Below are 15,196 nucleotides of genomic sequence, written 5' to 3' on the forward strand. Positions count from 1 at the left end.
TAGGCATGCCTGGATGTGCTTATGTGACTTTGTAGAGCCCTTCAAGTCTTTTTTTGTCAATGCTCATTTTAATGGAAGCTCGTTGTTCAGCCTTAAAGTTAAGGACACACTTTCCAGGTGCAAGCAAGATGGAAAGACCTTGTCTGCATTTGGAGTGTGTTTTTTGACTCTCAAAGGACTTTTTACAAGAATCAATGAGGAGGTTGGAAAATGTGGATCAGGAAGTCCCTGGGTCCTTTCTAAGATCTCCATGGAGATAGTTCCCCCAGGGCAAAGGAGAGAACTCGAATGGAAGACACCACCCACGTGGCAGAGGAGGCCCACAGAATCAGAGGTCCAGAGATTCTTTTGCTGACATACCCTACCAGCGCTCCTGAAAGGGTGCCTAATTGTTCAACTCTAGAGGCAATCGGGGGTCATTTATCCTTGCACCAGAGAGCCTGGCTAGACATCACAAAAGAAACTTGGAAGCAGAGAATTATTTCCAGAGGTTATATAATTCCCTTTTCCCCTACCATCTCCACCGGCTTACAAATGTCCTGATGTTCCACCCAGTCAGAGGAAAGCAGTAGCTCTGGAAATACAAAAGCTGCTAGAAAATAAGAGTCATCCAAGAGGTCCCACCAGACCAGATAGGATTTGGAACTTACTCAAGATTCTTTTTAATATTAAAGAAAACAGGAGACTGGAGGCTGATTTTTGGATCTCAGCAGTCTGAACAAATCAGTTCAGCACACCCAATTCTGAATGGTCACGATTCAGTCCATTCTGCCTTTTTTGGGCAAGGATGGCTGGATGGGCTTGATACACCTTCAGGATGCATACTATCACATTTTATTTATTTATTTTACATTAGTTTACCGGGGATGTCTGACTGGGCCAGTGACCCTTTTTCAGTGTAGGCGTGGGGAGAAAAGCTTCATTACAAAAACACATTACAAACAATACAAAAAAATTGTTAATGATTAAGAATACATAACTTTGGTAAATATAAGTAGTAAATAGTTTATACATAAACAATAAAATTGAGAGAGTAATATAATGTTGAAAAAAAAGGAAAGCTAAACAAATAAACTAGCATGAAATAGCTTGTGCCATCACAGAGAAATGACTGATCAGTAGATCAATATCAAGGTTTTAGTGGTAAATATTTATGAGATACATGCATGGTATATGAACAAGAACATGGCTGATGGTTGCTGTGCTAGTGTTACTTGTTCTAAACAGGGATAGCTAAGGCAATACTGAAGTGAAGTACACAAAGAAGGGAATACGATGAAACTGTAAGAAGCTTGAGATAGGTAGGTAAATTAGGAGCAGTAGTGAGCTTGAGATGTTGAGAGAAATTTGCATTATATGAGCAAAGGGGTAGTCTGGATGTTAGAATTTAGTAAGAGAAGAGATATTTCAGTTGTAAGAATAAGGAAGGACAGAATGATCAGCCTGGATTAGTGCAGGAGCAAAACCAGTTTCTGGTTAGGTGTTCCTTAAGCAGTAGTTTAAATTTGGACTTTTTGCTAGAAATTAATATTGTGTGAGGCATGGAATTTCAGGACTTAGATATCTGGTGGGACAATAGAGACTTCCCGTAACAGTTATTAGATTTAGTTACTTTGAGCAGTAGTTTGTTGGAGGATCTTAGTGGCTTGCCATATGAGTAGGGCTGCACTAAGCTCTTGAGTGCTGGACAGTTGTCTCGATAGTGGAATGAATGAAAGTTAGTTTGAGGGATAGGAGATTGGGTAGATCAGTCCAGTTTAGTTGAAGAAGTGCTGTGCAGTGATGTGGTCTGTAAATATATGTCAAATAAAAATAAACAGACAATTCAAAAGGTATTTATGCTTCTGGCTGGGAGCCAGTCATTAAAAGTTCAGAGCACTGCCCTTTGGCCTCACCACAGCCCCCATGGTGTTCATCAAATGCATGGCAATAGGAGCAGCTCACCTGAGACTAAAAGGATTCAAAGTTTTTCCATACCTGGACGACTGACTTATTACCGCCCCAACCAGGCATCTACTAATAAGAGCTCAAGACCAGAAGTAAATCGAGAAGGTTTGTTTTTGGGCACATCAGAAAGACATTGACCCCCTTTCAGCTCCAGTACATAATGTTCTTTTTCTTAACCTGGAAGAATGTATTTATGGTAGCCATCACCTCTGCCAGAAGGATGTCAGGACTCCAAGCATTATCTTTCAAACCTCCCTATTTGATTTTCCATGAAGACAGAGTAGCATTATGAATCAGTCCTTCTTTCCTTTCTAAGGTGGTGTCAAAATCAAACCGCAACTAATTACTAATCTGCCAGTTTTCTTTCCAAATTTCATAAACAAAGGTGAATATATGCTACAGTTGTTGGATATTCATAGACAATTATGTTTCTACTTACATAGAATGAAGAACATCAGAAAAACAGATCAATTATTTGTCTCCTTTGTGGATTCCAGATTGTGTAAGCCAGTTACAAAGATAACTCTAGCAAGATGGCTTATGGGTTGTATATCATTTATTTACAACAAGCTTGGTCTGTCCTTGCTAAAACCTTTGAATCCATTCAACCAGGTCCATGGCAATATCTTCAGTATTTTTATCTAGGGCATCCATGGACAACATATGTGTGGCTGCAACTTGGGCTAATCCTCATACCTTTATTTCTTATTACAAATTGGATCTGGTATGGAGGGAAAGAGCAGCCTTTAGCTCAACGGTGCTCAGGAATGTCCTTCCTTAAAGTCCACCCACATATTTTAAGTAGCTGTAGCTGGGGACTCTGTCCCAACTGTTGAGGAATGAATGAAAATTGACAACATCAGATAAAGAAGTTATGTACTCACCATAGCGTTCCGTCTGAATTGTCCATTTTCATTCTTCCTGAACTCCCCCCCAACCCCCCTACCTTTGCCAACTAATGACTTCTGGGAGAGCGAGAGCTTATAAGGACACCACTGCTCCTTATGCTGAGCTGTAGCTATTGTTTTCCTTTACCAAGGGAATTAGAAAAATGTTTCTTGAAATGGTATAAATGAGCAAACAAGATCTGAGGTTTGTTAGTGGATAGGGCATTATGGGTAAGGGAGGAGCTCGAGAGTTCTTGAGTGGCCACAAGCTAAAATTTCGACTGAGTCGGATCTAAACCCAACTTTTGAGGAAGACTGAAAGTGGACAACACAGATGGAACATTATGGTCAGTACATAACTTCTTTCAACTCCACAACAGATGGGCTGACTGTAAGATTTGTGCAGATGTGAAAGTCATTTGTCCTACTAGTCGGTTCATACAGTATAAATCAGATATGCTTCTGTTGCTGTAATACCAAACAAGCAACTACCAGTGTTATTGTCTGCAGTATTTTTTCATGTGCAGAAATGCATTGTTAACTGGATTTATTCAAGTTGGATTTGGGCAAATGAATGTCTAAGGTGCAACTTCTTATGAATGATTGACTGTTTAGTGGTTTTATTGTTGGACAGCAGATGTTCCCCACAGATCACAGAATTGATCAATGTGAGCTGAACCAAATTGCTTCAAGGAATGGGCCCTTTATGTGCCCTGATGGTATGGAACAGGTTTCATGGTGAATGCATTTAAACCAGACAAATGTTCAAACAGATGAAATAGATCCAGTAGCTAAATATTTTTTTTGTTACGAACCACCTGCTGAGCATTGTAATTTGGTAAATGCCCATTATTCGACTTTTGGTGTGCCAAATGAAATCCAAGGCCATATACTGAGATGGCCAGATAGTAGACAGTTTTCCACTGTAACTAGTTGTAGAGGGACATGAACACATTGTTTTCCTAGAGGAGATGGATGACAAAAGTCAAACAGTTCCTTTTATTGTTAAGGGTACTTCTGCTACAGCATCCCCAGTGGAAGATGCCCCCAATGAGCCTGCTAAGTTCACTGCTTTGTGCCCTATGGAGCCACTGAGAAAATATTCTAAGCACCCTAGAAGCTTGCCTCCAAGAAACTAAATCTATAAGATGAGTCAAAGCATATAGTTTTCTTTAAACAATAGTACATAATCTAGTGAAAGTGACTTTTGGAAAGTGTTACTGTCATTAGGCACTGCTAAGTAATATGACAGTGTTGTATGATGGCATTGTGAAAAAACACATCAATATTAATCTGGTTGAAAGACACTGGTTTACAGACAACAATGCCAAATCCAAATTAAATGATATCTATAGCTGAGAAAGTCATCTGAATTGTGTAATATTAAATAATGCTGTATTGCCCATGGTGATTGTGATGCCCCACCTCTGGCCCAGTAATCCAGGAGCCTCAATCCTCACCACTAGCATCAGTGGAGGATGACAAGTACACCCACTGTATTTACAGATGCAGCTCCATGCATCAAGTATAATTTCCCTTAAGAGCACACAGAGACCAGAGTCAGTACAGGGCTGGTTTCTCCCTCTTTCTCCAGATCCCCAATAAGACTCCCCACTGGCACAGCTATAGAGTTGAGATCTCAGCTGAGTGGCCAAACCAAGACCTCCAGCACCCTCTTTGTCCAACCAGTGCTTTGTGTCCCTGCCCAAGTAGCTGACACACACACACACACACACACACACACACACACACACACACACACACACACACACACACACTGAGGTTTGATTTACACACACACACACACACACACACACACACACACTTGGGAAAGGCTGTCACAGGTTTACTAGCTATGCCCCATTCTGCTCAGATTACAAGGTAGTTATCACTGCCACCAGCCAACTCTTTATCAGGTACTTTAAGGCTCTTAACAAAGGGTGCCCAATCTTACTGTGTAATGTTACTATTAATGCAAATTATAGTTTGACCAAGAGCAAGGCTATTAGGAGTGGCCTACACAGTGTCATCAGATAAATATGCAAGTACTCTCAGAACTTAAATATGTCTCACAAATGTCAGCCACAATGAAAGGGTTAAATATATTTAATAATAAATAATAAAAGAACAAGAAAATGCTCAGTGCATAATCACAGTAACATCAGAGTTCAAAATCACAGGAAATATTTAAAACAGCATTGCAGGATAGTCTCAAATAAATTTAAAAAAAGCACCTAAATTAAGCTTTGCTATATTCCTGACTATATCTAGAGAATTACTATATCCTAGTTAACTTACAGAGCAAGCAAGGCAGTTGTGGTGAGTGGGTTTTACAGCTGATGTTGTCAGGTCAAAGAAAATAGCGAGTACTCTGTCTCTCAGAGAGTTCTTAAATTAATATCTCAAATATTACTGCTGGGATAGCTTGCAAGATGACATCACTTCTTGTCATCTGGCTCTATCCCAGGTGAAAAACAACCATTGATGCAGCTGATAGCATTTTGCATCTACCTGTGAAAATACATAAACAAGGGTTTTTCTTAGATCTAAGGCAGATCCTGGAAGTCATAAAACAATAAACACTTCCAGGACAATACAGAGTCTGTTACTGCACTGACACTGAAAGATAACATCCTTTTATTATCTGGTCATAAAGTAATTTAATTTCAGCTATTTTTCTGAAGTTAACCTCTTGTGTTTCAGTTTCTCTTGTTAAAATATATACATCTAAACAGTTACAATAATAAACTGATGTATTTCGGCTTTTCCCAGTTAAGGATTGCCACAGTGGAACTCCGGTCTACTCATGATTGACAGAGGATTTTTACGGTGGTGAGTTGCCAGCCTGACGCCCAGCCTTCAAAGAAGGTGCACTCATTCACGCATGCACCTACCTGCATGTCTTTAATGTCACTCAACCACAGGGAGGACATGCAGACTCCACACAGAAGGCGCTCCAGCTGAGAATCAAACCGGAGAACCTCTTGCTGCACCACTGCGGTTTAAGGCATGGTGTGGTTACATTTTAGCTCAGTACTTTACAAAATATCTCCTCAGCACACATATCTGTACAAACCATCTTATATGACATACAGTTCTAATACGTTTGTAACACAAGCATATGAATTATGTTGATATTCACAAATGACATGTAATTATTTACAAAATTCCAGATAGCTGGGCTGGAAGTATCTTCTTTCATGACAGTGACAATGTCCTTTTTCCCCTTAGACCCAAATATAAAAAAGGGGGAATGTAGCTTATATGATAATGACACATATTTGTATGTGTAACTGGATTCCAGGTACTTATAGAAGTTGAGCAGCCACTGCTGTAAGTAAAAGACACTTTGATCACTTTTCTTGTCCATGTGTTAGTTTGCTGCATGGTGGGTGTTAGGCTAAATACACAACAAGGACCCAGTAATAGCCACATTAAATTCAAAAGAACACAAAGCAGCTGGGAACTAACAGCAAAGTGCTAGCTGAAGGATACTTGCAGATGCCTTGTGCTGCCTAAACAAAATATAAGGGAGTTAGTAAAAGTCTTATGAGGATAACGAGTGTAGCATGAAATGTTTATACTGCTAAGTTTCTGAGGCAAAGCACCCAAATGTTTAGATTTTCCTTGTTTTCTTGATTCCTGTTTGAAATTAGAGCGGATTATAATTAAGCAGGAGTTTGTGAGGAACTTTGCTCCCCTACACAAAGAGTACAAATGTGACTTTGTCAATGATTTAAAAAGTAATTGCTGACGCTTTGATGGTGTAATTTCCTGCTCATGTTCTTATAAGCAGCTGTTATGAAAAGAGGGCAGTAGATATTATGGAAGATAAGTTGTGGGACACAGTGTAAGAAGGGGAGAGTAGAGATGTGTATAATGCTAGCAACACTACTTTGTTGGTGGAACACCAGAGTGACAGAATATGTAGATGACCTTCATAACCCTCTCAGTGAAACAGAAGTTCTTGTCATCTCCATATTTGCTTACATATTTTTGTATAAGTAAGCTATTAGCCATTTTCTGTTTAGCCGGTTTGCTTATATTTACTTGTTTGACATTTTGTTTTGCATTTCTGAGAATGTGTTTGTCTTTCAAGTCTTAATTTCACTATGCACTGGTGTGAAAAACAATCTGCACACTCATTTTGTGTTGTAACACACTGTGAATCATACTGCAATGATTTATCTCTTTTCAGTTTCTCATTTCTTAATTTGTCTCAATTAAAAAAAGGTAAATGGATGGCTCTTGGCTGTACTGCTGTCCTGACTAAACATACAAGTATGGGTAAAGTGGTGTGTTATCGTCTGTTTGCCTGGTAATGTATAAAGCACTACCATCTCACTTTAGCTACTTCCTGTTTCTGAATGTGAATCTCATTTGGTTTGTATCTTACTTCCCATGTTTCCATTGTGACTGATGTTCCGTCCAGTGCATGCAGTACCATCACCCATATCCTACTCTTTTCCTCCGGTGGAATAAGAAAGTCTGTATGATGATGTGGTTCCATTAGGGTGACTCCGTCATACCTAACTGGCACCCGGTTTCAAGGCTGCAGAGATATTCATCTTTGTCCAGACTTGTGGTAGCACTAGAGCTAAGGGCATCCTACATGTGTCATTCTTGTGCCCTTCTTTTGAGCCTTGATGTAGTCATTCAGTGAGCTACAGGTATAATAGCACTGTGCAGCAGAAATCACTCATATTTATTTGCAAATTGGACAGTATTTAAGTGATACTAATAAGACTTCCTTTCCATGTGATCTGCCGCTTAGTGACAGAACCACAACTACATACCTAACCACCAGTAAAGTTACCTAACATAGGTATGCTAACTGTAGTGCTGTCAGTGATGTGTTTGGCACAAAGCATATTACAGAATACATGTGAAAATGTTTTGTATAATCAAATAAATGTATTGTAAGCACAGTTTAACTATTAATTTGTCTAGCTGTACCAAATAAATAGCACTGGCTTGAATTGTGATTCTGAACTGCTGGTATTTTAGTATGCAGCTCACATGGGAAATGTTTATCATGGGTCTGTAAACCTTGGGTTTTGATCTTTATTAGTAGAGCATGAGTGGCTAGACCCTGGATTTTGATATTTGTTTATCTTTTAGTTTGTGGACGTTTGCATCCTGCTGGGATGTGATTACTGTGGAAAAATTCATGGTCTGGGACCTAAGCGAGTACTGAAACTAATGCAGGAGCACAAGAGCATTGAAGAAATCGAGAAGCACATTGATCAGAAGGTAAAGTACAAGTATGGGCCTGGATTAACTTGTTGATTACTGTGCTGTTACAGAAAAGGGGGGGAGTGGACAGTCCTTTGAAACATTGTACTTAAGTTATCAAATTCAAATTTTCATAAATAACTACAGGAACTGTGATGCATACAGTAAGCATTAACAACTGACATGAGTGTTTTTTAATGAATTCCTAACACAAGTTTTTTTTTTCATGTCCTCAGAAGTGCTAATAATTATTATAAATGTTAACTTGCTGTTTCCCTTGAAGATTAATGCATGGTTTGGGAAGTAATGAGAGGTTAAACTTAAGAAGACCAGAAAAGGATGTTGAGTACTGTACGCTGTTAGTAGATGTAGCTGGTAACATGGACCAAATTCACGTGACGTCAGTGATTCATGTTTCCCATAGGTCACTGGTCAGATTATGGTGGACATAGTATTTCACCACAATATTTTGCAGTCATAAAGGACTTGGGAAGATTATTCAGAAACTTTGATAAAGCACACTGCAAAAGCTGATGCCATTAACAGAGCTTCTGATTTCTGTCCTTTGAATTGCATTGCTCAGATGCTCTATTAATGCCATCAGTACTTACATATATATGAAATTGATCTATTTTTCATAGGGGTCTATATTAAAAGACTGAACGTTCACAACAGTGAATACCACAACAGCGACACATAAACGCCAAACTGCTAATATAGCGAAAGAAGTAAACATCGAAATTCTGAACGCCAAACGCATTTCCAAAAACAACAGCGCCATACAGGTAAGGAAAACCTACATAAAGAAACTTCATTAAACACACTTTTGCAGGGGGGCAAGCCCCGCTGCACCCCCCGACCCCCCACACACCCCTATTTTAATATACCAACTCCAAGAGTGCACTACAGTGGGGAAAAGGATATATTTCCTCTTCCCCATAATCACCCTGCTGACCAAGGAAATACGTTCAGCATTCCAAATTTCGATGTTTACATCTTTCGCTATTTTAGCAGTTCGGTGTTTATGTGTCTCTGTTGTGGTATTCGCTGTTGTGAATGTTCGGTCTTTTAATACAGACCCGTTTCATAGTATTATCCACCTAGGAGGGCATTATAACTCTTACATAATAGCAACAGTTTGATTCTAAAAGTTGTCACAGCAGTTAATGCTTTAAAAATCTATTTTCATTTTAGTAACATCATTCAAGTTAATGAAAAACTCCCTCATACTGAAAGTGAAGAATGTAATCTGTAATTATTTAATCTGTATTCCTCAGTAAAATACTTTAGAAGTCAGACAATTTAAGGTTCACAATTACTGGAGTCGTCAAATGCTGGTTAAGCCAAAGTATAAAGAACTGAAGCTTTCCTTACTGCATACTTTGCAAAGCATTATTTTAATTAATTATCTGCTCGACCTAATTCAGGCTTTTGGGTAGCTACATTTTGTCAGTACATCAGTATATAAAATATAAATCAATTTATTTATCATATAGTGACATAATGAATAATATTTTGGTTATCTGTCAGTGAAGAGATAGTAGTACTTGGCTGCAGAAGCACTTGAAAATGCATGTCTTGGCCTTTCATTAATTTATCATATGGCTGACTATCTTGCAGGCATTTCAGAATGCTGGACTAGTGGAACAGTAGTATGTACAGTGGATATAAAAAGTGTACATACCCCTGCTAAAATGCCAGGTTTTTGTGATATAAAAAATGAGACCACAATAAATCAATTAATGTGACCTATAACCTGTACAATTCAATTGAAAAACAAACAAATCTGTTAGGGGAAAAATATAAAAAATAAAAAACGTACAATAAGCTGGTTGCATAAGTGAGCACACCCTTAAACCAATACTTTGTTGAAGCACCTTTTGATTTAATTACAACATTCATTCTTCTTGGGTACACACCTGCCATCAATTAAAGAGACTCTGATTAACCAAATAAAGTTCAGCTGTCCTAGTAGGATTTTCCTGACATTTACTCAGTTGCCTGCTACAGCAAAAGCCATGGTTCACAGAGAGCTTACAAAGCATCAAAGGGATCTAATTGTTGAAAAGTATCAGTCAGGAGAAGGGTACAACAAATTTCCACAGCATTGGATATACCATGGAATACAGTGAAATGTTAAATGTTTATAATGTAACTCATTTGTTAACACAGTTCTTCAGCCACATCCAAAAAGAAATGGAAGTGTAGTGTGCTACACCAGGAGGGCATCATTGAAACAGAGCCAACAGATATTGATAACATACTATCATATAGGTTTAGAGCAAAACCCAGGCCACATAATGAAGCTCCATCTGCTCTTCTTCCCTGCAACACAATCCCAGCTGAAATTGCATCAGATGTGGTCACCTTCGTCTTCAGTAAGATCAGAAACACCAGTTATACAGGGCTAGATGCCATACTAGGAAGCAGGCCTAGTATACCCCTGTTAAACACATATTTAAAAATGTATTCAAACTGGCCATGTCTCTGATATCTGGAAGAATGCTGTTGTGGCCCCATTGAAGACTTTTTGACAGACCTCAATACCTACAGACTAGTCAGCCTTATAAGCATGTTGTGCAAAGTAATGGAGAGAGAGGATCATCACAGAAGTTATTCAGAGAGGCACAAGACACCTCCTTTGCCATGACCTTACCCAGTCGGGTTTTGTCAAAGGTTGATCGTACATCTTCATCACATAATTTTTATAAAGTGGGGACTGCTGCCCTAGATGAATATTTTCTTGTTCATACAGCTTTACCATGATCTGGCTAAAGTGCTGAACATTTAACTCAGTGACAGAACTGTATATATCAGGCGGATCTGAAGGTAAATGAAGCCATATCAGTTTTTGTCCAAAGCTGGCTGCATGGTTGTACACAGCAAATAAGAGGAGGAGAACTGCTGTCCTCATCATCCCCTATCACCAGTGGAGTCCCTCAGTGCTGTGCACTATGGGCACTCCTTTTTGTCATCTTTTTCTCAGTTGTCAAAACTGACTCCATTATCTAGCTCACTACATATGTAGATGACTGCAGACCTGGGAGTATTGTCCTAAAGACTGCTGGCACCATCTCTCTTAAACAGCGTTTAACAATACACATAAATGATGCAGTAAACATGACATTGCCTTCAGAGTAAAAAAATGCAGTATTTTGGTGTTTGACACCCCCACCAGATGTACTGTATATACTATTGATGGGCAATAGCTAAAATCTAACAACATAGTTAAATACCTCAGAATCCTTGGTTATAGTAATGTTGCATTTGATACTAATATAGACAATACCATCTGCAAAACATATGGGACTGCCCAGAGATGTACTTTACCCCTCTCATATAGCCTTTATTAGACCAGTTATGGAATGCTGTGCCTTATTCTAGAATCTATTCAGACACCATCTGCTACATTTGCAGAAGGTTCAAAGATTCCTGAGAAAGATAGCAAAAGAAGTGAAAGATTTGTCTTATATTAAAAAAGACTACAGCAAATCTCTGTTTATGTCCTTGCATACAGGGTGTTGACTTAACCCTTCTGTTTGACACCCTTTGTGTAGAATAATGCCTAGTGACCTAAACAAATGAGGGCATTCAATCTCAATAAAAACTATTAACAGTGTTGTGGAATGTGCTAAATTCAGATCTCAACAGCTTCCACACCTGTGGGAAAAACTTACCCTGTCAAATTAAACTCAACCTATCAATTCATACTTTCAAGAAGTGTTAAGGTACGCAGTAATTTTCACCCAACACAGTTCAGCACAAAATAATAATCTCCTTTTTTGCAAAGAGAAACATGTACATGGAGAGACTAGGAAATCAAGGTCCTGGCTTATCGAACTACAGAAGTAGAATTTTTATACTTTCTTTCATTAAAAGCTACATTATTGTAATAATCACAGAATGACTGACCACTGACCTATTAAAAATGAACACTATAGCATTAATTTTGCTAAGATCTCCATATTAGGCATGAGTTCCTAATTCCAAATAGAACTTTCTATAGAGAACAAATCTATGTTACTATGTCATCAAATGCAATTGTTAGACAGGAAGCAAATCAACAAATACATACTGATGAACATTCAGGAATCCATCTTGTTACGAAAGCATATAAAAAATGAAATGCATATGCTAACATTTTCCATTCTCCATACACCCTTCACATTCCCCCATCTGGTGCAGTAAAGCATCAGCCAAACTATAATGTTCTTGGGCAATGCTTACAAATTCTCAAATGAATGGACACTTTTTCACTTGCAATCGGACATTGTTTACATGCTGTTTGTTTCTGTTCATAACATGAACAATCTTCACACAGTTGTTTCAAACATATACTCTTATTGCATTGAAAACATGCCTGTGTCTTAATGGAACAAAAATGCAATCTGAATACTGAAAAAAAAACTTTAGTTTTACAATATGTAATTTCACATTCCCCCAATCCCTTGTATAGCTTAATCATATATTTTGCTAGAATCTTGCAATACTTTATTTACATCTTCTACTGTAGTGTGATTTTTTTATCAGTTATGGTGAGTTATAGTGATTCAGTTTTTTGCATTTACAGATTAACACCTTTTCTGGATTCTAATAATTTTAAGATGCAGGCCTTCACCATAAAAAGAAGAAGAAGAAGATTTAACAATATAATTATAGTAGTTATAAGGATGGAAAACTTTTAAATCCCTATCTGGAGAAAAGGTTGTTTAACTGTGCCCATTGGGAACTATCAGCTTCTTTGGTATGTGAATATTCATTAACTTTCTGAGGTTTTTCTAGGTTACTATGGATGGCACCAGTGTTATCAGGAATAAAACAGCAACAGTCTGTTAGGATGAGTGCACACACACCCCTTTTAGAAGCAAGGGTAAAGTCAAGTTCCATGCTGTTCTGTAGCACCACACTGCACATTTCAATCAGTTCTTGGGATATCAAATTAATAGAAGCAGAAGTGGAATTATTTAATGCTTCCAGGAGCTTAGACAACTTCCTAAGCTCCCAGATGGACTTTACCACCCCATTAGCAGGTACAATACCTACTCCACAAATGAATCCATCACCAAGATCCATGAGAGCAATCCCTTTAAAAGCAGATTTTTGTACATTATGATAACCCAAGAGACATCTGTTTTTATTCTGGATTAAGAATGTCTTTGGTGTCTTTCTTGCAACAAGCAGCATGGATCTTTCCTTCAGGTAAAGCAGCTGTATGTCATATAGCTGGAATAACAAAACCTATATAACAGCACCCAGACGAATCTGTAGGTAATAAGGGATAACTTTATTTCTAAAAATGTAGTAATATTCATGCAATACTGCCATGCCCTGCCCTCAAGCCCCATCTTAAATTTTCCATGTGAAATTGCAAACACAGATTCCAACAAAAACTGTTCTGTTTTTGCGATAACAGGCATCCTTTAACCATCATTGATAGTGGAAGCATCATTATGGTAAAGGGGGTGGAAACATGTTTATTCTTCCAATAAATAAATGAATCAGACACTGGTATAGGAATCAGTGGAATCCCATCATGTGCAGTAGGAATGTGCCCACAACCCAGCAGTTGCTAACATTGAGGGTCAGTGCGTAAGTATGCAAGGCAGCAGAAAAAGTTTTAAATCTAGGATGCCATTCAGGTGCTCTTGATTCATTTCTAACCAAATGCCTTTCTCTATTTTAAACAGATCATGTATATCTGCTAAGAAATTATTCAGAATATACAGTTCCAATAGTCACAGAGTATGACACACTTATGGTTCTGGATGGCAAAAGCAGGCAAAGTAAAATGATGATGAAAATCACAGTAACTGTTGAGATAATCTGTCCATAAGGAAAACAAGCATGTTTTGTCTGGAGAGGGTTTTAAAGAAACCGTAAACAGGGATGTTTGTTGGGTTGTCCATTGTGCAAACAAAACTGACCAAATAATCTTCAGGCAAGGGTTTTAATCACAGATGACTTTGAAAAAGAACATTGTCTATATAAGGCAATGTCTACATTGGTGTCTGGAAGGCAGGATGAATCTGTGATGTTGGAATTAGAAGCAGGAAAAAATGTTGTCAAAGTTGAAGAGGAATCATTGGAGTTTGAATCAGACAGAATCACATAATTTAGCTTCCTGGTCTGGTAAAATGGGTAACTTAACTGGGATCTATTTCAAAGGACTGAATGGCTGAATTGTCAAATGTAATACGGTTGAGACCATATGATAGACAATTCAGTCCATCTACAAAAACACAAACTCAAACAACACCCACAAATAACAGAAACAATGTTTTTGTGGGGGAGGGCCCTCACCCCACATCCCCTGCTAATTATATACCAACTCCAAGATCGTACTACAGTGGGGAACGGGGCAAATTCCCTGATCCCCACTGTACCCCGATCTCAGTCAGAAGGATTCGACAGACTAAATTGTTGATCATATAGTCCTGACCATGTGGACTTCGACAATTTAGCTGTTTGATACTTTTAAATAGACCCAACCAGCAGAACCTATCACCAGCCAAGCCAGGGCAAAAAAAAAACTTTGACATTATTGCATCCGGAAGTGATAGCCTGTAATGTTCTGCCAGCCACATCAAATCTGGAACCAACTATGAACTGTTTGCTATCCAACCTGATTCCGCATCTGCCATCCATATCACATCCAGAACTGAATGCAGTTAAGGGGGGGTGGTCTATTTCAAAAATATGTTCAAGCTCTTGCCAGCATTCGTTCTTGCTGGGGTTGGCAAGCCTTTCACTAGAAAATTAAAACCTCATGGCAGGGTAAGCTTTTGTTACTATTCAGTGTTGTTGGGGTTGGAGTGGTTCATAAGTTTGATAATGGACTCTATGAAGTATGTGTTGAAGTTAGTAGCAGTTTGGAGAGGAGAAAGTGTGTGGTTTGTGTGAGGGGTGGATGGGTTTCCTGGATGTAGGATATTGTTTATAGTATGCCAGAATTTTTTGGGGTTATAAAGGTGTGTTTTGGGGGGGTTAGTATAGTAGATTTATTTTGTTGTATTTATTTGATTTTTTTGCCTGGTTAGGTAGTTGTCTGCATTGTTGTAGGTGACTGGGCAATTTGGTTATAATCCAGAGTTTCCATTGAGTGTCTCTCTCTGTTCCATCAGTGAAAG

At 38.5% G+C, this 15,196-nt stretch overlaps 1 protein-coding gene across 3 annotated transcripts in view; it reads left to right on the top strand.

The window, feature by feature from the left end:
• The window catches only part of LOC122798472 (flap endonuclease 1-like), a 444,201-nt gene that overhangs the window by 344,909 nt on the left and 84,096 nt on the right, over positions 1 to 15,196 (top strand). For all 3 annotated transcript variants that reach the window (XM_044067423.1, XM_044067425.1, XM_044067424.1), the window contains exon 8: positions 7,956 to 8,087. In XM_044067423.1, the coding sequence (XP_043923358.1) occupies positions 7,956 to 8,087 (132 nt within the window). The remainder of the gene's footprint in view (positions 1 to 7,955; positions 8,088 to 15,196) is intronic.

Source organism: Protopterus annectens, chromosome 3.part1 (genome assembly GCF_019279795.1).
Source record: "Protopterus annectens isolate FY-2018-M chromosome 3.part1, PAN1.0, whole genome shotgun sequence".
Classification (NCBI taxonomy): domain Eukaryota; kingdom Metazoa; phylum Chordata; order Ceratodontiformes; family Protopteridae; genus Protopterus; species Protopterus annectens.